The sequence below is a fragment of the Rattus norvegicus genome, chromosome 9 (assembly GCF_036323735.1).
Source record: "Rattus norvegicus strain BN/NHsdMcwi chromosome 9, GRCr8, whole genome shotgun sequence".
Classification (NCBI taxonomy): Eukaryota; Metazoa; Chordata; class Mammalia; order Rodentia; family Muridae; genus Rattus; species Rattus norvegicus.
In genome coordinates this window covers 2,759,458-2,783,267 of record NC_086027.1, presented here as the reverse complement: position 1 = coordinate 2,783,267, position 23,810 = coordinate 2,759,458, and the positions used below count along the sequence as shown (strand labels likewise).

General features: G+C 43.0%; 1 protein-coding gene and 1 pseudogene across 1 annotated transcript; one reads left to right on the top strand and one right to left on the bottom strand.

The window, feature by feature from the left end:
* Positions 1 to 4,486: 4,486 nt before the first annotated feature.
* On the top strand, positions 4,487 to 5,614 carry LOC134480313 (partner of Y14 and mago-like; annotated as a pseudogene).
* Positions 5,615 to 8,051: 2,437 nt separating this feature from the next.
* Spetex2dl1 (Spetex-2D protein like 1) lies at positions 8,052 to 23,340 on the bottom strand. The gene is made up of 5 exons (XM_063267945.1): positions 23,271 to 23,340; positions 22,318 to 22,810; positions 14,013 to 14,144; positions 13,161 to 13,344; positions 8,052 to 8,843 (listed from the first exon to the last, which is right to left on the bottom strand). The coding sequence occupies exons 1-4, from the start codon at positions 23,338 to 23,340 to the stop codon at positions 13,164 to 13,166; spliced, it is 876 nt and encodes a 291-aa protein (XP_063124015.1). The 3' UTR covers positions 8,052 to 8,843; positions 13,161 to 13,163.
* Between the last annotated feature and the right edge of the window lie 470 nt (positions 23,341 to 23,810).

Here is a 23,810-nt window from a genome sequence, read left to right as displayed (position 1 = left end):
CACTAAAACCTTGTTCCAAATATATGCCTTTAAGAAGCAATGATATTGAAGCTGTATCAAAAACAATTGTCCAAATTCTCCAACAAGGATAAGATGGGACAGATGCACTGTTGAATTATACCAGATATTTTAAGACTTTACCTGTGTGTGTGTGTGTGTGTGTGTGTGTGTGTGTGTGTGTGTGTGTGTCTGTGTGTGTGTGTGTGTGTCTGTGTGTGTGTGTGTCTGTGTGTGTGATACACTTGTTATGGAGAGAGTCTGTTTATACATTGGGGAGAGTGAGCTCATGTGTGTGCATGTGTGTAGAGCAGCATTTTGCAATTTGTGGATTGCAGCCCCTTTGTTATGTTATAGTTAGGGGTCACCACAACACAAGGACTCTATTAAAGGGCTGCAGCTTTAGGAAGGTTGAGAACCACTGATATAGAGGCTAGAGATCAATATTGAATGTCTTTCTTTTATTGTTAAGACTCTAGTGAATAGCCAGAGGAATCGTGCTCAAAACCACAAATGTTCCCAGTACCACATCACCTAATTTCAAAATTAGACAGAGTTGGGATAACAAAAGACAGGATTTTATAGAAATGCATACATTATGTGTCAATGGAATAGAAGAGAGGAGTGAGAAATAAGCCATGTAGTCACAGCCATTTGATTCTTACTTAATAAAGGTGTGCTGGAGAAAAGTTGGAGAAAATGTATTCTTAAACAGGTGATGTCAGGCAAATTGAGTAGCTACACATTGAAGAGCAACACTAGATCCCCGTCTCTCCTGCTCTATGAAAATCAACTCAAAATGGATCAAATACTGTAACTAAAGCCCCAAAGTATTCTTGGGAGGATATCTTTGCTCAATCATTCATCTAACCCAGAATAAATCTCCATCCTATAAAGAAGTAAAGTAGGGAAGGACAGTGTGGCACATTCTAATCCCAACTCGTGTCTGGATAAACAGGCAAACTCTGTGAAGTCTAGGCCATCCTCTTTACATAGCTTGTTTTAGACCGTCTAGGGCTTTACAGTAAGATCTTATCTCAAAACCAAACCAAAATAAAACAATAGCTAAAAAGCAATATAGTTAGGAGAAGAGCAAATGATCTGAACAGAAATTTCTGTCTGTCTGTCTGTCTGTCTGTCTGTCTGTCAGATTCTGTCTCTCTGTGTCTTTGTGACTTTGTGTCTCATGTGTAAACATCTGTGTGTTTCTCTCTCTCTCTCTCTCTCTCTCTGTCTCTCTCTCTCTGTGTGTGATAGTGTGTGTGATTGTGTGTGTGTGTGTGTGTGTGTGTGTGTGTGTGTGTGTGTGTGTGTGTGTATGACTCGGGCCTGCAGCCAGAACTGGATGCTGGGTAAATATTCTACCACTAAGTCACACTTCCAGCCCTCAACTGCTAAACAGATGTACAAATAACCAATAAATATGATTTTAGCCACCAAGGAAATACAAATAGAAACTCCACTGAAATTCCATGTCATCCCAGGCAAAATGATGATTCAGTATGTAAAGAAACATAGATCCTGGCCTGATTACCAGGTTTAATTCTTAGAACTAATGTAAAGGTGGGAGAAGGAACCGATTCCATACAGACTCTCTCTAACCCTCAGCTCTGCCCTGTGGTACACATATCCCCTGACATATATATCAGTCACACATCCAAATAGTATTTGTGCTTTTGGTTTTTAATACAGAAATAAATGACTATAGGTTTACATTGCTGGTAGGAATGTGAATTATCATAAAGCCTGTAGAGACTAATGTGGAGGCTACTGAAGGAACTAAAAACAGAACCACTATCATAATCCACATGTACCACTCCTGGTGGGTACTCAAGGGAACATGTGGAGTCAGCCTCAGAGTTTATCAGCACATGAACCGATGAAAAATTATTTTTTCTGCAGAAATGCCTGATGTCTAGAGTGTGCCTGTGACTGAGTCTCCAGCTTATGTGGGACTTAGTCTTGGATCCAGACTTCCAATTCCTGCAGGACCAGAGAGTACCTTGCAACCACATTTCCAGACCAGGTCAGTACAGGGTCTGAGGTGTGGTTCCAGTTTGCTAAGGGTTCCCTCGAAATACTGCAACTTTGCTTCCAGTGGTATCTGACATCAATGTGGGTATGAAATCCTGAAGTCTGAGGTGCCAAAGGTTACTGCCAGGCCTCAAGTCTCCCTTTCTATGGTTCTAGAGGTTACTTTGGGCCTGTAGCACTGTGTTCAGTCCCATGATTGTAGACAGGCTATCTAGTCTGAAATTGGGTATCCAGTCTCCAACAGGTTTGTAGAATCTGGGGGTGACCAAACTTTTGACTCCATCTGGTCACCTTGGTGCTTAAGGTGCTGCCCCATGCTTGATCGTGTTGGCACATAGCAAGGACTAGATTGCCTCTGTCACTCATCTGAAATCAAAGTCAAATTCCCCCAGTCATCATAGCTGGACTGCATGCAGATCTAAGTTACAGAAACCACAGTATCCCATACAGAAGTAATTGAAATGTCCAAGAAAGAATCTACAGCCTTACTATTCAAAAGAATTGATGATCATAAGGAGTCAAATAAATTCATGAATTAAGGAAATCTAACCAAAATCTTGTCCAGACAGCCTCAAAAGCAAATATAATAGTTCAGAGCGCAGTAGTAGAATTTCAAAATATGGAGGAAAAACTTTGCAAGGAGATTGAAACATTAAAAACTAAATAAATAAAAATATTTGAAGAGGATGGTCAAACTGGTAGACACCACAACCAAGACTGTCATTAAGAGATAAGATCATGCACAAGAACAAATCTCAGGGGTAGAGGACAAGGAGGAAAAATAAGAAGCATGAACAATATCCCCAAAGAGCCTGGGACACATTCAAGAGTCCAAACCTAAGAATTCATGGGGTATAGCAGGGAACAGCCGAAGTAACATCGAATGGATGAGACAGACTTATATTTCAGTGAAATTCTAGCAGAAATCATCACAAATGTATAGAAAGAATTAAGCTTGCAGGTGTAACAGCCATGTAGAAGTCCAAACAGACAGAATCAGAGAAGAAACTCTCTGTGACATACAATCAGGAGGTCAAAAATACAAAATAAAGAAATAATTCTAGCCAGGCAGTGATAGTGCATGCCTTGTGTTTAATCCTACCACCTGTGGGGCAGAGGCAGGCACATCTCTATGAGTTCAAGGACATAGTGGTCAAAAGATCGAGTTCCAGGAGAACCAGAGCTACACAGTGAAACCCTGTATTAAAAAAGAAAGAAAGAGAGAGAGAGAGAGAGAGAGAGAGAGAGAGAGAGAGAGAGGAAGGAAGGAAGGAAGGAAGGAAGAAAGAAAGAAACATAGGAAGGAAGGAAGAAAGGAAGGAAAGGAAAAAAGAAAAGGAAAGAAAACTAAAAGAAATAATCCTAAAAGCAGCATGAGAGAAAACAACAGCGAACAAAGAACTGAACCTTGACGCTGTGCTATGCTCTGGGAGCTAGAGATCTGAGATTAATGTCCTACCTTCCTTCTCATCTCCAGCCAGGAGTGAGTGGGAGCAAAGCCCTTCATTTCAAAACTCAGGCTTGCTCCTCTGGTCAGGTGGCTGCCTTGTTCCTGAGATTCATGCTAGGGCCTTCTGTATTTAATATTCCTGTAGCTCTCCCTCCTTGGTATTTCTGCAACTGGGTTTGAATACGCAATGGCCGCCAAACCTTGAAGTATTCCTCTTGAAGTATTCCTGGATTAGAAGTTAACTCAGAGCTAACCAGCAATTAGTAGTAATCAGCTGAGCTATTTACAGGTATACATGTAGAGACTTTCCTGAATTATGAAGTGCATGTGCCCTCTCAAATATTGAATAGAGAAGTGGCCATCTGTCTATCCACCCTGTCTTCCCCATTGGTTATCAGGATCCTGTGCAATCTGAGTGCCCTGTCTTCTTAGATGTTTTCCTGACTCTAGAGTCTCCATTGTCTGGTGTTATTTCCATATGCTGGGAAGAACTCAACTGTGTTCTGAAGGATACACAGGGTTTGTGGGAGGAGATGAACATGAATGAACCTTCTAGACATAGAACAAGGGGGCACCTGGGAAGAGGCAGATCTGGCTGAAGAAAAGTGTTTCTCAGGCATCTGTCATGTCGGTGACATAAGGTGGTGGAAATGAGGAAGGTAGCCTGAGCAAGGTTTCCATGTAGAGACAGTGGGTTATCTAGAAGACAGCTAGAGCCCAGGGAGTTGTTCTCAGTACGTCCTCTCCAAACTCACTTTGTGGTGCCTGCATTAGGTTTAAAATGGACCTAACTCATCCACTAGACAGCAACAATGATGCATATAAAAGGCATAGTCTATTGAGTTCTCAAACTCAAAACCACCCAACACAATTCCAGATCCAACCCAGGTCACCTAAAAAGCAATTTTAAAAAGGAATGAATGCTGCCATTTATCAAGAACTTAAATGCAGGACAATTCCATTTATCACCCCTATTAATTCATTTATTGGGTTCTGGTTCTCAAGATGGCGACTCCCGTTGTAACTGACATGACCGTCGGCAACTACATTGAATCAACACAGAGACCCGATGGGACACAGCACAAGTAGCGGAGGGTCAAAGAAGGATATGTGCTCCAAGAAACCAAGCCTATGAAAACAAGTGAAGTTTTTCAAGAGTAAACCAGAACTTTCCCCAGGACAGAGCCCTGAGGCCTCCACACAGGTCACCCCATCCAGACCTGACAGTGGTGAAGCAGGCAAGCCAAACGCAACCTGAAGTGGAAGGAGAAGAGGAGACAGCCACAGGAGAAAGACACAGAGGCCTTGAACAGGACTCTTGATAAGGTGTCTCTGGGACTCTCAGCCCAGACACCCAGTGCTCTCCATGGCCCCCAGGCCACCTCTCTAGCTGCCTTCCATGCACCCGACTCTGCTGCCACCACAGAGAAAGCCAAGAAGATCAAGAACTTAAGGAAGAAGCTGATACAGGTGGAGAAGCTGCAGTAACGCCTCCAGGCTGGGAAGTTCAACAGAGAACAGTTGGAAAAGCTGACATGGCACAGGGTTTTGGAGGAGGGGCTGGAGGACTTGGAGTTGGGCCTGTGAGGCTTCAGGAATAGGGGAGTGGACTGAAGAACAAACCATGGGGTGCTCTGTGGTCCAGGGAGCATGGGCCCGAGTATGGGCTCCCCCATACTGGCTCACATTCCCCTCCTGTGGCCGACTGTCCTCTAGAGCCTAGGATCTCTCTTCTTCATCCCTTCCCCTTCTCAGCTCCCATTTTTGAACTTTCCCCTTCCATCCCATTGTTCACAATCTGAGTGCTGGCCCCAGGTACCTCTGCTGCTGATCTGGGTGTCTTGTTGTAAAGGAACTCCGGGAGGGTTGGAGGCTGAGGGTACAAAGAGTACTCAAGTTTTGGAGTCTTGGTTCCTGTTCAGTGTTTATGAATAACTTCCCTGGCCACCCGAACCACCACCACCTCCTCCTCCTCCTCCTGCTCCTCCTCCTCCTCCTGCTCCTCCTCATCTTCCTCCTCCTCCTCTTCCAACTTCTCATCTTCTTCTTCCTCCTCCTTCTCCTCATCTTCCTCCTCCTCCTCCTCTTCCTCCTTCTCCTCCTTTTCATCTTTTATTTAAGAAAGTATGAATAAATTCATGTAGATGACAAAAAAAAGTTCATTTATTTTTGTAGCAAACCTATGTTCTGTTGAGATAAAGTGGTTTCCACAGATTTATTTATTCGCTTGTATTTGTTTCTTTGTTTTCATGTCCACAGGTCTTTTGCTTGCATGTATATCTGGGCAGTAGTGTGTGCCTGGTGTGTAGAAAGATCAGAAGAGGGCATGAGATCCCTGGGACTAGAGTTATGGAGTGTTGAGAGCTGCCATGTGGGCACTAGGACTCTAACCCAGGTCCTCTGAAAGAGCAGCCACTGTGCTTAACTGCTGATTCGTTTCTCCAGCTCATTTCCATACTTCAAATACAGAAAAGTGGAACTCTTGTGATTAACCATCCAGGTAGACAAGGCCAAACCACGACCACACCCAGCTGTATAGGCTTGCAACTTTCATTGTTTTTTTGTCTCCCATGATCTGTGAAGGGACAGCCTGTGTCTCTTACGCTGAGAAGGGCCTGAATACATAGCCCTATTTTTACTGAAGCAGGGAATGTTGGGAGTTCCTACCCTAGAAATCTATCAATGTGAACTTCTTCAAGATCTGATCAACTTGTGAGGAATTAACCCAGCACCATTGGTCACAAATTCATTTTTTTCAGAATTTTTTCATTTATTGAATAATTTTTACTTACATTTCAAGTGTTATTTCCTTTCCTGGTTTCCCGAACATAAGCCCTCTATCCCATCCCACCCTCCTTCTTCTATAACAATGTTCCCCACCCAATTTGTCCCCCCCATATACACCTTCACTGGGGGATCCAGCCTTGGCAGGACCACATGCTTCTCCTTCCTCTGGTGCCCAACAAGGCCATCCTTTTCTACATATGCAGCTGGAGCCATGGGTCAGTCCATGTATAGTCCTTGGGTAATGGTTTAGTCCCTGGGAGCTCTGGTTGGTTGGCATTGTTGTTCTTATGGGGTTGCAAACCCCTTCAGCTCTTCCAATACTTTCAGTATTTCCTCCAATGGGAAGCCCAGTCTCAGTTCAATGTTTGCTGCTAGCATTTGCCTCTCAAGACCACTGAAATGCAGATGCTTCACTCCTTGTTAAAAGGGAGAACAAATATATTCATAGGTCAGGATATGGAGGCAAAAGTTTGGAGCAGACAGTGATATATATATATATATATATATATACATATATATACATATATATATACATGTATATGTATATGTATATGTATATGTATATGTATATGTATATATATATATATGTATATATATCAACCAAAAGTAGATAAGATTGATGCAGCTAAGGAGACCATGAGGACAGGATCCTGCTATAGCAATCTACTGGGATGCATAGACAAATCATGTCAATTGCAGAGGCGAATGCTAGCAATAAATCATTGAGCTGAGAACTGGATCCAAGATGGAGGAATTAGAGAAAGGGTTAAAAGAGCTGAAGGGACTTGCAACCCCATAAGAACAACAATGCCAACCAACCAGAGCTCCCAGGGACTAAACCACTACCCAAGGACTATACATGGACTGACCTATGATCCAAATGCTTATGTAGTAGAGCATGGTCTTATTGGGCACAAATAGAAGGAGAAACGATTGGTCTTGTCTAGGTTGGACCCCCAGTGTAGGGGAATGTCAGGAGTAGGGAAAGGGGGTCGATGTGAAAGGGAACACGTTATAGAAGAAGGGGAGTGCCATGGTATAGGGGGTCTTATTTCCGGGAAAAAAGGAAAGTGAATAACATTTGAAATGGAAATGAAAAAATATCCAAAAACAAAACAAAACAAAAAAAAATCGCATTTAGAGTGTTAAAAAAAAGCCACAATCAGGAAACACAGAATACTATGCCTTTGGTTTTCTTCAAATATTCTCGGTACTCAGTTCAGTTCTGGGTCCAGGCTGGACCAAGTAGGTTCCTGTCGCTGACTGCTCTCATATTCCTGTATCGGAGGCACTGTGCAGTTTCCTCTTGGGCCAGGGATGTGTGCAGAGGTGGACAGAAGTGACGGTCTGTGCTGTGGTCATGATCATCCAAATTTCTGGGTGTTCAGTTCTTTCCAAAACAAAATTTGGGTGTTGGCTTCCTGATTGCTTTTAATCTCCCTTATCCCATGCATTTATTTCCTGGGAAATATTACAGAAAACCTGATGTATATCCCATTAATATATTCGACACTCTCATCCACAAAACAGCACAATAAGTGGTATCTAAATATTGACAACAAGGTTACACCGTGGGTAAATTTTGCATGATGAACATGGTATTCACAGAGTTGGAAACACAGTCTACAGTGACTGTATAATGGCTTTTGTATCTCAGTCTGACTGGGAAGTAATTATGATGCCCAGTCCCCACGAGAATGCAGAGATCCATCACTACCTGATAGCTGTGGGATTTCAGATGGTGACACTAATGATCAATAAAAAGGTTCTTAAGAGTGAAGAGTTTGAGATCACTGTTTTATTTAAAAGAATACATCCAGTTTACTCAATAGTAACCAGATGTGGGTAGTCAATATATACAGTCTATATCCTTATCAAAATAGCTAATCAACTGTAAGAATAAAACAAAAACAAATAAATAACAAACTTTCAAATGAATACAAGAAAAACCAAAGAACCAAAATAATCAAAACTGAAAACAAAATCTAAACAGAGGAATTGTGCTAAACATTCTTTTGCTATTCATTCTGCAGAACAGATTTATACCCCGTAGTTGGCCTTGGAACATAATAGACAAGCAGTTACTGATGGTAATAATCTTTTCAAGTGGAATGTAAGGAGGTCTCCTCTATTGGAGTGGGGTATGAAGGACAAAACCATCCAATACCGAGTATAAAATACATCACAGTCTTTGTCCCAAAGTCTTTCCAATGTTGTGAACTGATCTCCATGAAACCCTTTTGGATGACCCATCAGGACAAGTACAAATTTACACGTGCACAGTCTTTCTGGATGACCAGCAGCTCTTGATTGATGTGCATCAGCACTTCTCTGGGTCCCTCCAAAACTGTACACTTGCTGGAGAGAGGCAAGGTGAAAGTACAGCCTGTTCAATCCAAAGAAATCAAACTAAAGGAGGAAAATGCAGTCCACAATTGCTATGGACATTACAGATGAGATGCAATAGTGGTGTATTTGCTGTGCACACTTAGCGCTCCTCCTGTACCACTTCTCACCAAGGGAGATCTTGTCCTGGTCTATGTCATGTTTGAGTTTCTGCTGGAGAATTTCAGACCTGGCAGAGCAAGGGAAAAAAGGTTTAGTGAGGGGTTGTCTATTCTGCTCTCCCTCTTACATCAGCTCTATTCAGTTGGACAATCCAGCATGACCTGTCAGCTGAGGTAAGTCCCTGTATCCTCAAGTGTCATAGAGTACTTGGGCTTGGATTTATATCTCAGCTTTTAAAAACTGCTAGAATTTAAACTGTGGACTATGCACTGTACTGGAATTTAGAAAAAATGAGCATATTTTTCCACTGGTCCAGGTATAATATATTGAATAATAACATTGTAGCTGTCTCTGAATCGGAGTTCAAGAGAGCTATGAGCAACCTAGAATTCCATGTGGATTCCTTCTGGAGAACATGCCCAGAACTGAGGTGAAAGTTCTGATTATGTTTGCAGTGAAGGAACCTGCCTAGGTTCCATTTTAACCGCTGTACCTGCAAATACACAGAGAAGCCATCTCACATCAAATCCATGGGAAGTGCATAGATCCTGTAATCACTGAGAATGTGCTCCATGCAAACCTTCCCAGCAAACACACGGAACATTATAGGTGATTGTGATGTAGAAACACACCAGCACCCCTGTAAGTCTATGGCTAGTGTAAGGCAATTTGTGAGAGGACAGAAGAGAAAATGTCCTGAGATCTTTCCGGAGAGATCACAGGAAGAAAGGAGTAGAAAATACCAAGAAATCCAGAGGATCATATATATTGTTTCATGGGGAAAATTCACATTAACTCTACCAGAACAATACTCTGAGTAGCTCTTTAGCTGCCTGAGGCTGAAAACCATGTGGGTGGTCATTCACCCAAAAAGGGTATTTATATAGGGAAAGGATATTCACATGGCTTCTTCCAGCCTGTGTTCCTACCTGAACATTAATGCTTAATGTAAAGATTCCCCAGGATACGCTGGAGGCATAAAAACAAATGTTGTGTGGCTAATGTACATAGTGACAAGAGCCTATAAACAGCTCAGTCAGTGATGTGCTGTCCTCTTATAAATCGATATAGACTCAGGGTTCTTTCCCTATTACCAATCTTGCTTAGCAAGTTCCCAAGGCTGTGTAGAGCACTCTTGTTCCCCAGCAAGGGATCATATGCTGGTGGTGGACTAGACTCTTGTTCTTGTTCACTCTTTCAGACTTTCCCCACAGTGTGCAGCTTCTTCTAATCCAAGCTCTCTTTACCATAGCTTGAGTGACTTCATGCCCAAAGCTAGAATCATAGGAAATCTCCATAACCAGGATCCAAATCAATAAATTTTCTCCAGGTAATGTGATTGTGCCAAAGATATTTTGAGTGAGTAAGTAAGTAAAAGCTTGCATGGATTATCTCACACTGAATAAGAATCCATGGAAGGGCTCCACCCTATGGTACATTTTTACTCCTTGGCTGATGGATGTCTGGATTGATTCTCCTTCCAGGCTGCTCTGGGACCACTACAACTCTGATGATCCCTAGTTGCAGTGCCAAAACCTACTCCTGGTTGTGGAATCACTGGGTTAACTAAAACTTCTGTTCCACTTTCTGAACATGGCTTCTCATAGGGCTACCTGTTCTTACACTCCCAGACCCATCTGAAGTTCATCATTTCTCCTAACCTCATTGAGGCTGAAATTAACTGAGAGACAATGATGTTGATTAACAGCACTTGCAGAATACTACACAGATAACATAGGGGAGTGCTTTGGATTATCTGTGCACCTAAAGGGGCTCCTGAAACTGTCCTGGTCTTGCACCACAGCATATGGGACTTTTGCTGTATGATGATACAACTCCAAGCAACTCAAATTCTCAATGAATAAAATCCAAGCCACAGCCCAGGGGAAGCTGGAGTTGCCAAGGTAACTGGAAAGAAATGGTAGCAGGCAATGTGGAAAGCAACCTCGGAGAAGACACAGTGAGTGACACAAACTTCCAGTGGGCTTTCACAATTCACAAAGAACAGAGAAGCAGCATAAACTCATGGTTTTATAGAGAAGCCTTGCCCTTACCTCCCTGTACTCCTTTCCTTTGATGTGCTCCAAAGGATTTCAATGCAGATCAGTAGTTTTCCCCTATCACTTGAATATCTAATTTTACAGGTGTTTTTGTGTCCTCTTTTTGGGGGGTTGCATTTCTAAAGGACTTTATTGTCCTGCTTCTACACCATAACAAAAAGGGACCTGCAAGATCCAGGTCTTTACCATTTGTTACCCCTGTGAAACCGGACTCACTTGAACATATTTCCCACTCCTCCCCAGACTTTGCAAGATAATTCTGTTATGAATTTTTTGAAAACAGAATTAATTAATAAGTTAAGTGTCCTTTGGCTGTACAGAGGTAGATGGAGATGCCAAATGACTGGGCAGCTGTATTTCATATTTCATGGATGTAAAGTGAACTCTTAGAATTCGTTTCTCATGAAACTTGGAAATAGAGAGAAACAGACGTTCACTACTGAAAAAACACATACACACACAAACACACACACACACACACACACACACACACACACACACACACACACACACACACACTCACCCACACTCCTATATATAAATTCCCATACCAAAAAGACTTGAAAAATCATCCAGCATTAGAAAAAGACACAACATGAGAATAAACATGCTCAGCCACTGCTGGTAAACACACACACACACACACACACACACACACACACACACACACACACACGCGCGCGCGCGCGTGCGCGGGCACGCACACACAGATACACACTCACATGCACAAATGAAAACTTTGCTCTTATGCAGCACATTTCCTGTTGAGTTAGTAATTACTGGGAACAATGCTGTGTACAAGTCTCTTACACTCAAGTAGGCTGTGCTGCCCTAGCCTGTACTCATTTCCACTTCAGGAAACCTTTCTATGCAGATACTTGATGGTCCTACAAATAAGTTACATGTTCTGCACAAATAGCCTAAACAACACCACATCAAATTCCCAAGACAGAGATTTCTAGGAAAAGACTCCATCAAGCTCTATGCTGACTCATCATAGGCCCCTCACTAAAACTACCCTGTTTCCTTCATAGAAGACCTTGGAAGCATCAGAGAAGGCAGTGACTCATGGTCATTTACCAGGAACTTTTCATCACATTAGAGTTCATGTGATATTAAAACAACCTAAATGTCAGTCAGAAAAAGGCTAAATAAATAACATACAGTGACTTTTCTGAAATGCAGCACTGTACAATATTGAGAGGGAGTCTATCCTAAAAGAATGCCATGCCCATGATATAGTCAGCAAAGAAATGTCAGCAGAGGGATGCACTCTAGGATTCCATACAAGATCATGGCAAAACCAATAAGACAAACCAGAGTCTTCCAGGGGGATACCTATGTTCAGGTAAAGTGAAGAAATCTAATCCTTATTTTGAAAATCACTGAATGTTTTAAGAATGTGTTGAGAAAATAAGAGAGGGGGCTCCACCTGGAACTGGACCAGTGATGCAAAGACTGCTGGCCAGCACAAAACAGGAAGCTTCATGTTTGTTGAGAGACCTAGGCTTAAAGGACTAAGTTGGATGATGACTAGACAAAATTGCTTGTCATGAACTGGCCTCCCCGCATGTTCCATAAGATGCAGGTCAGCACAGCAATGCACCTTTCTTGGTGAGAATTGGGGGTACATAGGTATAACTTTGATCTTGCAGTCTCAAATCTCTCATGCCAACCCTCAGCCTTTGAGAAACCTATTCCACATCCTTGCTCTTCTAACCAGCTTCATATTGTAAGGCCCAGATGTGAACTCTCCAGGAGCACTCAAATAAGACAGGACTGACATGCTGCTCCTCAGGCTCTGTAGTTACCCAAGATCTATGAAGCAGGCAGACACCATCTTCATATAGAGGGACAGGGGGGAGGAAGAACAAAAGCTACCACAAATGACAATTAGAACCTTTTTTTGCCATTTCCACCAGGCTCTCCTCCTTGAAAACTACTTACTTCCTGGAGTCTCAAACGATCCCTGTAAAGAAAATGAGCTCCAGGCTTTTGCTTCATCCCTCAAAGCCCTGTTCTAGTCTAAAGAGGGGCTTGCACATAGCACCCTCCACACATAATGGCATGTAGTGCTCTGATGTGTGATCAACTTATCTCCCTTAATAAACTGCAGATTCTCAAAGAGCAGGAGCTTTTGCTTTCCAAACATGCCTTTTCTTGAAAAAGGGCTATCTCCACAGAAAGCCTTGTAAGCCATCACATAAATGAACACTTGGATGAGACGGAGGACAGTACATAGATCAGTCAATAGACAGTTACATTGGTTTGTCTATGTTTATGGTAAGACATGAGGACAACCTGACCCTGAGGTCTAACCCTACCTGCTATTGCTTGGCACTGGGGACACAGATGTTCATTCCGGTCTCTTCACAGAACCTCTTTGCCTCCACAGAGGATGCTGGCAGTTCAGTCTGCTCCACCAGCAGTTCTCTCTTCTCATTCAGCAAAATCTGTATTTTGTTCTTCAATTGAGCTTGTTCACGCAGGAGCTGGGAGTGCCTGATGCTGAACCACAAACAAACAATGGTAAATCCCAGCCAGCTTCTATTTGCCTCTCACTCTTGCAAGTACAATCATCCCTTCATGGGTCCTCATCCCCAGACATCCCCAGAATAGAGCCACACTATACAAGTTAGCACCAATTAGAGGGGGTCAAATCCAGAATCCACAATCCACATGAATCAAAGTACTTCTGAAAATCCTGACACTAAGACGGTTTACCTAAATCAAGGAAGAAGAGATGGTCCATATGGGTGCTTATATATCTATGGTGTGCTAAAACCATCTTCACATAGTGGGGAAATCCCCTCTGAGGGTTAGTTGAAGACCCAATAGCTATACAATCTTTCCATGTGTTTCTCATGGATCACAGATCTTTAAATCTCCTGTCAGAGTACTACAGGTTCAGAGTTGATTGATATTCCCATCATGGTTCAAAACTTTCTATCTAGAGGATCCTCAATGGGGAAAATAACAATTGGAGGGTCTTCTACACACTTCGCATGTACGACAAATGAGTCCATTAGTTACTAATCTAAGACCCTTGCCAGGAGGCAGGCTTCTTGTTAAGAGTCAGACACTATGGAACCAGAGCCCTGAATTTGGTTCAAAGTCATACAGGACAGAAGCATTTCCTGCCTAGTGCTGGGTTCTCATCTCTGTAAGTGACTCACCGGTAGGAACTGTTCGCTTGTATGAGCTCCTTGTACCTCTCCATGGCATCACTTATTGAGTTGGTCATCATTTGCATAGACATCATTCTCCTCTCATGTTCGGATTGAAGTATTGGCAATTCGACATCCAGCCTGTGTTGGGACATGGCCCAAGGAAGAAATAACAATCTGAACTCCTGATTTCAGAATTAGGTGAAGTGTAAATAAAAAAAACAATAAAAAATTCAAATTTAAGAAAGGAGGGGGTAGGGAATCATGTGGCAAACACAAAGACCAGAGCAAAAACACAACAGTGAGACTCCAACAACAATTCTTTCAAGGAAATGTTTCTTTGCAAATCAGCAAAGAGTTATTTTGAAATAAGGACTCTTTCAAAGACTGTGGAGATATAGTTCTGCAAGGACCCTCTGTACTGGAGTGGCTTGGGTCCAACAGATAGTTGTGATGACAATTCTTTTGTTTTGAAAACAGGGATTCTCAAACCTTGTTTCCTACTGTTCCATGAATTCCCAGAGGGCATAACTACTTTGACAGGGAAGAGGATTTGTAACCCCTCCTTCCCTCAGGAGAGTCCTATCTACCACCTAAGTAAATAGAAGATGCAAAGTACTCTGTGGGCTTCCATACCATCATGACCTGCAAACTGTCCATCACACAAATCCTCAGATCCCACTAAACTCCCCAGACTCCCTGACCGTGAGCATAAAACCAACAAATACTTTCACATACATACATACCAACCCATATATAAACACAAGTAGAACGCCAACTACATGCATGGAGGTGCCACAGAATCAGTGTATAATGAACAAAATCAGAGTAAAAGAGTGATGACGTGCAGGCATTTCATTCCCTCACTTAGAGGCAGCAAGTGTGACCAGGTCCTTCCAGCTGTTGATAGAACCAACGCTAATCCAAGATGCTCAGGGTCACGTACCAGAGAGGTTGACCCTAAACACACAGCACCTAGCTTTTCTCACAAGCAAATGCCTGCCAAGGCTCCTTAAAATCCAGGATGAGTGGTGAAACTCTCTTGTGCTATGAGGAAATCTTGGGTTAGCTGAGAGAGAGCACAAGACAGTGAACAGGTTACTGGGCATAATGACTACCTGAGGTCCCAATCATCATAGATATAAAGATCCAGGATTTGATAAAGTTCATCCCTCTCGAATTTACACTTCTGGATTTCAAGTTTGAGTTCCTCCAGTTCCTTTCGACACTTCTCTTGCTCACTGATGACATTTTGGGATGATGTCTTCCTACCAAATCCTGATAGATAAATAGATAGATAGATAAACCCAAGTGAATTTGCATATTTTATGGCCCATGGGCAGAAAACATCATTCTGAATCCCAAAAGGAGGTTGAGGAAGGGGAAATGGTAGAGACTGGGTGAATCCCTGAAAGAGCAGAAAAGCTTTCTTCAACTGGATTCTTAAGCTATGTCCCTCTTCCCAAGCTCTAATGCCATACACGTGCCACACTCACTATTACAGGACCCCTGACACTGAAAGTTATAATCTGACTGAGACATAAACATCTGGGACATTATTATCTCATATCAGCTGTGGTGCAGATAATCCTGGAGTTCATAATGCTTAGCACCATCAAGCTCTAATCATGTATGTTTCAGCCCAAAGTGTCTGAGAACTCAATTAATTTCCAGGGGCACATCCTTCCTTGTTCTCGCCATCAGAGACTTATGTAACCTACAGTAATCTAGAGGATGAAATGCTTCAACTCCTCACCATGAAGGGAAATATGCTTAATCTCACAGTGCCTCCAACTGCCATTCATTGACACTCACAATTAAAGAACTTCCAGAAAAGAAACTGAAGGCTTACCACTTTCTGGCTTTCTCTCAAATTAATGATCAGAAACTCCTGACTCTTGGTTTGCCTTTGAGAAATACCAAGGCTCCTGCTTGTAAGGCCTAGTCCTTGAAGGCACATCTCAAACCTACCTCCTTGAGGATGTTCCCCAACTCTGCCCAGGACTCACCAAGCCTTCCCCAGAATGATTTCCTCCTTCCTGTTTTACTAGAGAGGAGGTCATCTTCCTTCTGCCTTGGTGTGGTCTCTCCTTGATCTCCACTTTCCTTGCGAAATAGCCTGAGCAGCTGGGGAAACATGCCTGCTTGTGAACCCAAAGGGAACTGAAGGAATATCCCAAAGGCAGTTGGTGTCACCACAACACTGGTGACATCACAGAAGATTCTAGGGATCTCTTAGATACAATAGATTGTCCAGTGAGGGGCTTACTGATGATGTCACTGGGAAGTTCTATGGTCTACCTGCTAACTAGCTCTCTCAAATAGATCAATTTCTGTGGGGGCCCTTTCCTCCAGTCTCTCATATGTCACTTGGAATACTGTTTGGCAACCTCTATTCCAAAGCTAGATGTTTCTCTCTGCTTCATTAGAAGTCATCAATGCTTTTGCTGGGGAGAGTTGCTTACAACCCTGAATTAGGGAACAGATTTTTCTTAGCACCCAAATCTCTAGGGACTAAGGAGAAGGGAGTTTTTTCTTAAAAGTAAATCTATTACTGGAAACAATGCATGTGACACACATTTCGATTCCTAAGGTTTTCCCTTTTTCGGGAGGCCAATATATTCCTTCTAGACCCCTGAGTGTATAAAACCTGGGAATATTTGCTTACTGTAAAGACCATGACATCTGACATTGTTTCTATTTACATACCCATGTATTTCACAAAATCAATGATCTATAATCCTATTTTTTGCAATAAAAACTCCCTTTTCTTGGGAACATAGGGATCAACTATAGGCCATATATAAAATAATAAATTTCTGTACTTTTTATATATTAAGTTGGACATCTTCTCTTTAACAAATATAACAAGACAATTAAATTGGACATCACTGAGCAAACATCAACCTGGACCATGTGTTACCACATTGAAACCACATAGCCATCCCTTCTCCAATATCATTCTTCCTGAATGTCCAAGTCCAATCATGAAGATATTGGGGCTACAAGCTGAACTTTTACTCATAGCAAACATAAAAAGCAGGCAGGTGGGCAGGGAGTGGAATGGCCTAAGATTAGGCTAAACCTCAATTTTAATGGGTCCATAAGTTCAGGAGGGAGTCCATTTGGCATTGTCATCTGTGGCTTCTGTGTTCTTATCCTGGCTTTCTTGACTCTGTGATATGATGCCACCTCACCTCACATATGTCAGGGTGAAAATCATGTATGACTTTTCTGGGAAGAACTCTGCCTTTTCCTACCATCTGGAGTTATACAACATCAATATGCAAAGCCGGGAAGAGAGGAGTGGAGATTGTGGAGGCCTTAGAAGTTGAGGATCTTTTCTGATTAAGGCACATATTTTTCCTATGTAATTTTTCCCTTGCTCTTTCACTAATGATGGTTGACTTCATTCCTGGCCTGAAGTAAACTGGATTCCAAGGTTTTGGATTAGGGAAACCTCTATTTTTGAGATGCCAGGGCCAGCAAGGGATCCCACTGCATACAGGTTTCTATTCCCAAGGAACTAGTTGCTGCAGAATCACAGCATGGGGGCAGCAGCACAGGGTATCTCCCAGCTTTCTCTCCTGCTACAGCTGCAACTGTAATGAGGTTGTTTGTTTGTTTGTTTGTTTGCTTTTTATTTCAAATACCTACAAAGCTGGTCAAAGTCAATACATGCCTTTCATTCCAGCACCCACAAGGTATTTTTGTTTTTGCTTTTGTTTTTGTTTTAATTCATTTCATTATTTTTGTAATTGTTTTTAGGATTCTTATTATTTTCTTTGGTAATTCCCTCTAGCTATTCACTCTGTATCTAGAATGTGAAGCCCATGCTCTGCATGGTCCTATTATTCATGTTAAGGATTTTATTCTTACCACCAACACCACAGATGATCACTTTATTTACTTTCAAATCAGGAAAACAGGCATAAAGAAGAGAGTTATGTTGTTTGGTCTCAGATAACCAGCCAATCAGGAGTGTAGGATGGCTTCCCAATGTTTTGGATCAGGTAAGCTTCTGTTATTGAGATGAAAGGCCTCTGCTGAAGCCTCCAGTTGAGTAACAGAGAGCCTGGAAAGGCTGAAAGAGTGGTTGCACCTTGAAGGTGAAGGCTGGCCCCTCAGTGCCTCTGCAGCCTGAGGCAGAGTTCTTTGGGAACACAAGAGCACTTGGCCAGAGATCACAGGGGACTGCATTTTGGTTGAGCCCTGAGACCTGGATGAGCACTGGCCTCCACAGTCCTGATAAAGGGAAGCAGAGCCATATACGTGTGAGGGAACAATGGAACTTTGATCTGTGTGTTCTCCACTTCATTTATCTTTGCTGTATACATAGTATATGTAAATGACAAGGGCATCCTACCTCATCACATCTTGTCTCTCTAGATGTTAAAGCCTGTGCAAGTGTAAACACAGTATAGCTCAGCAATACATTGTGTCCCATTTTGTTAAAGAACTTTATTTTATTTCTATTTATATATTTTTTTCTTTTTCACTTTACTTTCTACTCACTGACTACTGATACCTAATTACTCTCTCCCACAATCTTTCCCCAATTCTCCTGGCACAGTCTTCTCTGAGTGTATGATGGTCAACTGTCTCAGTACCTCCCTCCTTTTAAGAAAGCCTTTTCTGGGGGCATTGGTGAGGATGCTGGTTTTGAATGCCTTGGACATGGCTTTCTTCATGCTCCAATTTGCTGGCTTTGGGAAGTTTGTGAAGAACTGTCTGTGAACTTGGTACTTCCTCCAGATGGTACACAAGAGGCAATGGTTTTGTTAATATTCTTGAGAGTATATTTCAATCAAACCTATCCTACTAGTATCCTAACAATGACAAAGGTAATGGGAGGACATTAATTCAAGGCCCATACCTAAACATATTGAAAGCAATACAGAGAAATCCAGTAGCTAACATTAAAGAAATGGAGAGAAATGTGAAGCAATCCCTCTAAAATCAGGGCCTAGGCAAGGCTACCTACTCTCTCCCTACTTATTCAATATAGTTCTTGAAGTCCTAGCCAGAGAAATGAGCTCAAAGGGATACAAATTGGAAGGGAAGAATTAAATTATTAAATTTTAATTTTACTGAGTATGTTAAATCCAAAGCACATTAAAACTCCAAAGCAGGGAAGAGAGAGGCAAAGATTAAAACAGACACAGAAGGAACACCCATTCAGAGCCTGCCCCACATGTGGCCCATACATATACAGCCACCCAATTAGACAAGATGGATGAAGCAAAGAAGTGCAGACCGACAGGAGCCGGATGTAGATCGCTCCTGAGAGACACAGCCAGAATACAGCAAATACAGAGGCGAATGCCAGCAGCAAACCACTGAACTGAGAATAGGACCCCTGTTGAAGGAATCAGAGAAAGAACTGGAAGAGCTTGAAGGGTCTCGAGACCCCACATGTACAACAATGCCAAGCAACCAGAGCTTCCAGGGACTAAGCCACTACCTAAAGACTATAAATGGACTGACCCTGGATTCTGACCTCATAGGTAGCAATGAATATCTTAGTAAGAGCACCAGTGGAAGGGGAAGCCCTGGGTCCTGCTAAGACTGAACCCCCAGTGAACTAGACTGGTGGGGGGAGGGCGGCAATGGGGGGAGGGTTGGGAGGGGAACACCCATAAGGAAGGGGAGGGGAGAGGGGGATGTTTGCCCGGATATCGGGAAAGGGAGTAACACTCGAAATGTATATAAGAAATACTCAAGTTAATAAAAAAAAAGGAAATACATGAATTCTGTTCCTATTCCTTAATACTACTGTGTTTAATGCATGTTTTGAAATAGCTCTTTCTTGAATAACACCATATAAGCCCCCACTGCCATCTCGAAATTTTCGGGAGTTAATAGAGATGACACCATCTTTTATTTTCATGGAGTCTATACACACAACTCACCTTTTCCTGATTCTGATCCAAACTCTCTACAATCATCATACAGTAGATTCTTAATTGGTTAACATGAATTTTTCTAAGTAGAACTTAACTGAGAATGTGTGTACAGAAGAGGTAATACAACAGAACACAACAAACATGGACTTAGTCAAATACCTACATTTATTGGGGCTTTTTTAACCTGCTGACTTCTTTTATTCTTTCAGGAGAACTTGCTTTTCATTTTTCAAAATATTGGGTTTCCTTTTGTAAAAATATTAGAAAAAAATCTCCTATGTCTTCTAATTGTATTCTTTATACAAAAGGAAAATGAATGAGAAAATTTAATGAGAAGGAAAATAAAGCATTAAATATCATAGGATGCTTGATTTGGGCTTAAGCTACCTGTTTCACCTGAGTAAATATAAAATCTGTTTCGTCTTAATAGTGTATTATGTATTAAAGAAAGCACACCATATCCTGGTCCTTACCCAGTAGGTGACACTCAAAACCAAGAAAGCAAAGAACTCCATTTTAATAAGACCTAATGCCTACTGTATGCTTAATATTGTTTTATTTAAAACTCCCACGACAGATAAATGCTTTAGTTACTTCTTTTAAAATATGATCAAAACCACTCGACAACCAAATACTTGTCAGTCAAACTCTGATGTTCAAGAAAGTGTAAGTTTTAAAGTTAAGAGATAGGGCCTTATTATGTAAATCTGGCTGGCCTGAAGCTTGCTATGTACACCAGACTGGCTTCAAACTCATGCCACTATTTCTTGAGTACAACAGATTTTAAAGGATGTTTTACATTGCCAAAGTTGACTTGAATTTCTAAAGGGCTCAAGTGATCCTCTTGCCTTGGCCTCTGGCCCCCACTAACCCCAATAGTTGAGATTTTCCCCACACCTACAGGCCCACTACTGACCCTGGTGGAAAAGTATAACCTTACCCACCAGTAGACTATAATAGCATACTGAAAACAAATTGTATTAAACTTAAGGCAGATTAATTATATCTCCAAATGAGCTATGAGTTAATGAGAATATTAGAATACCAGCTATGATCTTGGAGGCTAGCACACACACTTTCCTATTATGTATAGTAACACATTCCAATATATCTGAATATCCACATATCAAATATTGCTAGAAGCTGAGAATAGTTATTAAAAGATTTTAGGATAACGTTTTTGAAATGTAAGTAAATCACTATGCTAAGCAAATTTCCATGTATGTCACAAATACTACCCTATATAAAGCCTGAAGTCATCACATTTCTCTCTCTCTCTTTTTTTTTTTTTTTTGGTTCTTTTTTTTTGGAGCTGGGGACCGAACTAGGACCTTGTGCTTCCTAGGCAAGTGCTCTACCACTGAGCTAAATCCCCAACCCCAGTCATCACATTTCTGACACTAATGTAGTGAGTATTGTGCGATCTTAATTATTGTGATAGATAATTCACAATTGTGATTCACAATTTTTAAAATGATTACTAAAGTCCAACTTAATTTTAACATCTGTCGTAAACTGTATAAATTTCTTCCTTTACCTTGAAAATGAAAAAAATTATAAACGAGATGCAACTCACAAGGGATTTGTGACTATATGGCCATCAACTTTTGCAGTACTGATTCTGAGGCAGAGTCTTACTGTAGCCTAAGCTAGCCTGGAAGCTACAAAGCCAGTGTCCTGGGGTAGGGCAGGGATTTCAGCAGGTGTCCTGTCCAGCTATCCCCTCCTTCACCCTTCCCCCAACCCCACTCAGGCCTCTGGCTCCTCCCCATCCCACGCACACCTGAGCTAAACACTCAAGCTGAGGCCAAGCCACCTCCACCTCTCAGGCACCACTGTCAACAGGGCCTGGCCAAGGGTGGCCTGCGAAGGCCCCGCCTCCAGCCCCCCAAAACCATACTGACTGAGTCAGGGGAGACAGGGCTGGCATCCAGAAGTCCACAGGCCCTGCTGCTGCCAGCCTAGGCCTCACCTAGCAGAGGAGCCCATGCCCGCCCCTACCCGGAAGCCGCCTCTGGGCTGGGTGGCGGCCTGCATAACCCAAGGCACCTACCCCAAAAGGCAGGAAAGGGCTGTCACGTGACGCCCAGGTCCTGCCCCTGGCCCACCCTGGAGCAGCCCGAGGTCCCCAGGGCTGCCCGTGGCCACCGGCCTCCCGCCATCTCCCGGGGCCCCTCAGTGCTTGTGTAGGACCCAAAGTCAGCAAGGCCTCAACTCCTGCCCTCCAGGCCTTACCCTGGGGGCTGTCCAGTGGGGAACCCAGCACCGGAAATACGAAGGAACCCCTTTTTGCCCTCGCCCCCATTTCTTCATGTTACATCAAAAAAGCCGAATTTCATCCTCCCTGTAAGGAGTCTGTGGCTTTGGGCTGGTCTTGCACTGTCACCCAGGGCCTGCCCTAGACTCACCATGATGGCAGCCGGAGGTCCCCTGGAAAAAAACCCGAAGATGGCACAGAAGCTACGCGGCTAGCAGCTACTCGGGGCAGCTGCGGAGTGGCGGCCTGGCCACCAACGAGCAAAATGTCGCGGAGGCAGTGGAAGGAGAGCCAAGGGCCTCGGAGACAATGGAGTCGGGAAGCGAGCGTGGCGAGAGTCACTGAGTCACTGAGGCGTGGGCGGCGCGCCCCCGGGGATGACTGTGCGGGGCTGGCCTCGTGGTGGGCTTCAGCCAATGGGCAGCAGCGCTCGGCCCTCGCAGGGGGCCTGGAGGACCCACGACGCCCACCCGAGTAGGTGAGGGGTGCGCGTGGGGCACGCGTGAGGTACAGTTCTCGGGACGAGCTAGGCCCGAGCCCCACATACAGATGGACAGACAGACTCACGCCACTCCCGGGTCCCCCAGAACCGTGTCTGAAGACGCTTTGAAACACGTGCTGTGCAGAACTGTGGTCAGAGTTCTCTCAGGAAAGCATTTATTCCGGTCATTCCCTCAAAATGGCGCCTTGAATAAATAGGGTTATCCCGTTGGAACAGCCCGGCGACTGAATGGAAAAGTAACGAAACGCACCTAGAAATAGAAAATAACATGCACCTCTAGACAGAAGCCAGCGCCTGGCCGGACCCCTTCGCCCCTTTCGCCAGCCACATGTAGGAGGTTCAGTCCGGTTGCGTGTTGGAGGACATGCTCACAGGCTGGCCCTTCAGCCGTCAGGACTTTTTTCCCCCCGTTTTTTCCCCATTTGGGAAAAGTGCCTGAATTATCAGGTACAAGGGACACAGCAGTGAACACGCACGAGAATATTTCTCCCCTCGTGGCATTTAAATCGTGATGCGAGCATTTCCTGTAGGCTTGACAGAAACAGGCTAGGCCAGCTGAGAGAATTCGAGAACATTCTCAAGGTCGGAGAAATGGGGCCTACCTACAGCAAAGCCGTGCTGTAGAGTGGTGGGTGGAGATAATCTCCTATCACTGAACAGCTTGAGCGCCATATTCCGTCATGACTACTTTTTGTAGTGATGAAAAGTATTACTTTTTTTTTTTTTTTGAACTGGCAAAACGAGAGACTTAAAATTGCCATTAACTATATAGTAATGCTGGATAAAATGATAATAAAATAAAAAATAAAATAAAATAAATAGGGATGGATGCACTCACTTAAAGGGAGGGAAATTCCAAGGTCTCCAAAATGAAGACAAGTTGGAAACTGCAGTGGTGAAGATCTGATTCTCCCCTGGCCTTTGATAGGTAACTACATTGTGGTGTGATCGGTGTAACAACGGGCCTGGACTGTCCTAATTTTAGTACAGAGAAAAAAAAACCACCATACAGATCTGGAATGGTTGGTTAATGAGCAGGGACAGATGGTTCTAACCTCTAGCTCTAGGCATAGATGTGTGGGCTGGAAGGAAAACTTTGAAATAGTGCAGACAGATGTGGAACTGAGCACCCTGCAGCATAC

What these genes read in the sequence shown, in the direction of transcription:
- Spetex2dl1 (XM_063267945.1), bottom strand. Translation starts at nt 23,340, where the DNA reads ATGGCGCTCAAGCTGTTCAGTGATAGGAGATTATCTCCACCCACCACT. An exon ending in ACAGCACGGCTTTGCTGTAG is followed by an intron (nt 22,811 to 23,270) that starts GTAGGCCCCATT and finishes TGCTTTCCTGAG; the next exon opens with AGAACTCTGACCACAGTTCT. An exon ending in CAAGCGAACAGTTCCTACCG is followed by an intron (nt 13,345 to 14,012) that starts GTGAGTCACTTA and finishes TTTGTGGTTCAG; the next exon opens with CATCAGGCACTCCCAGCTCC.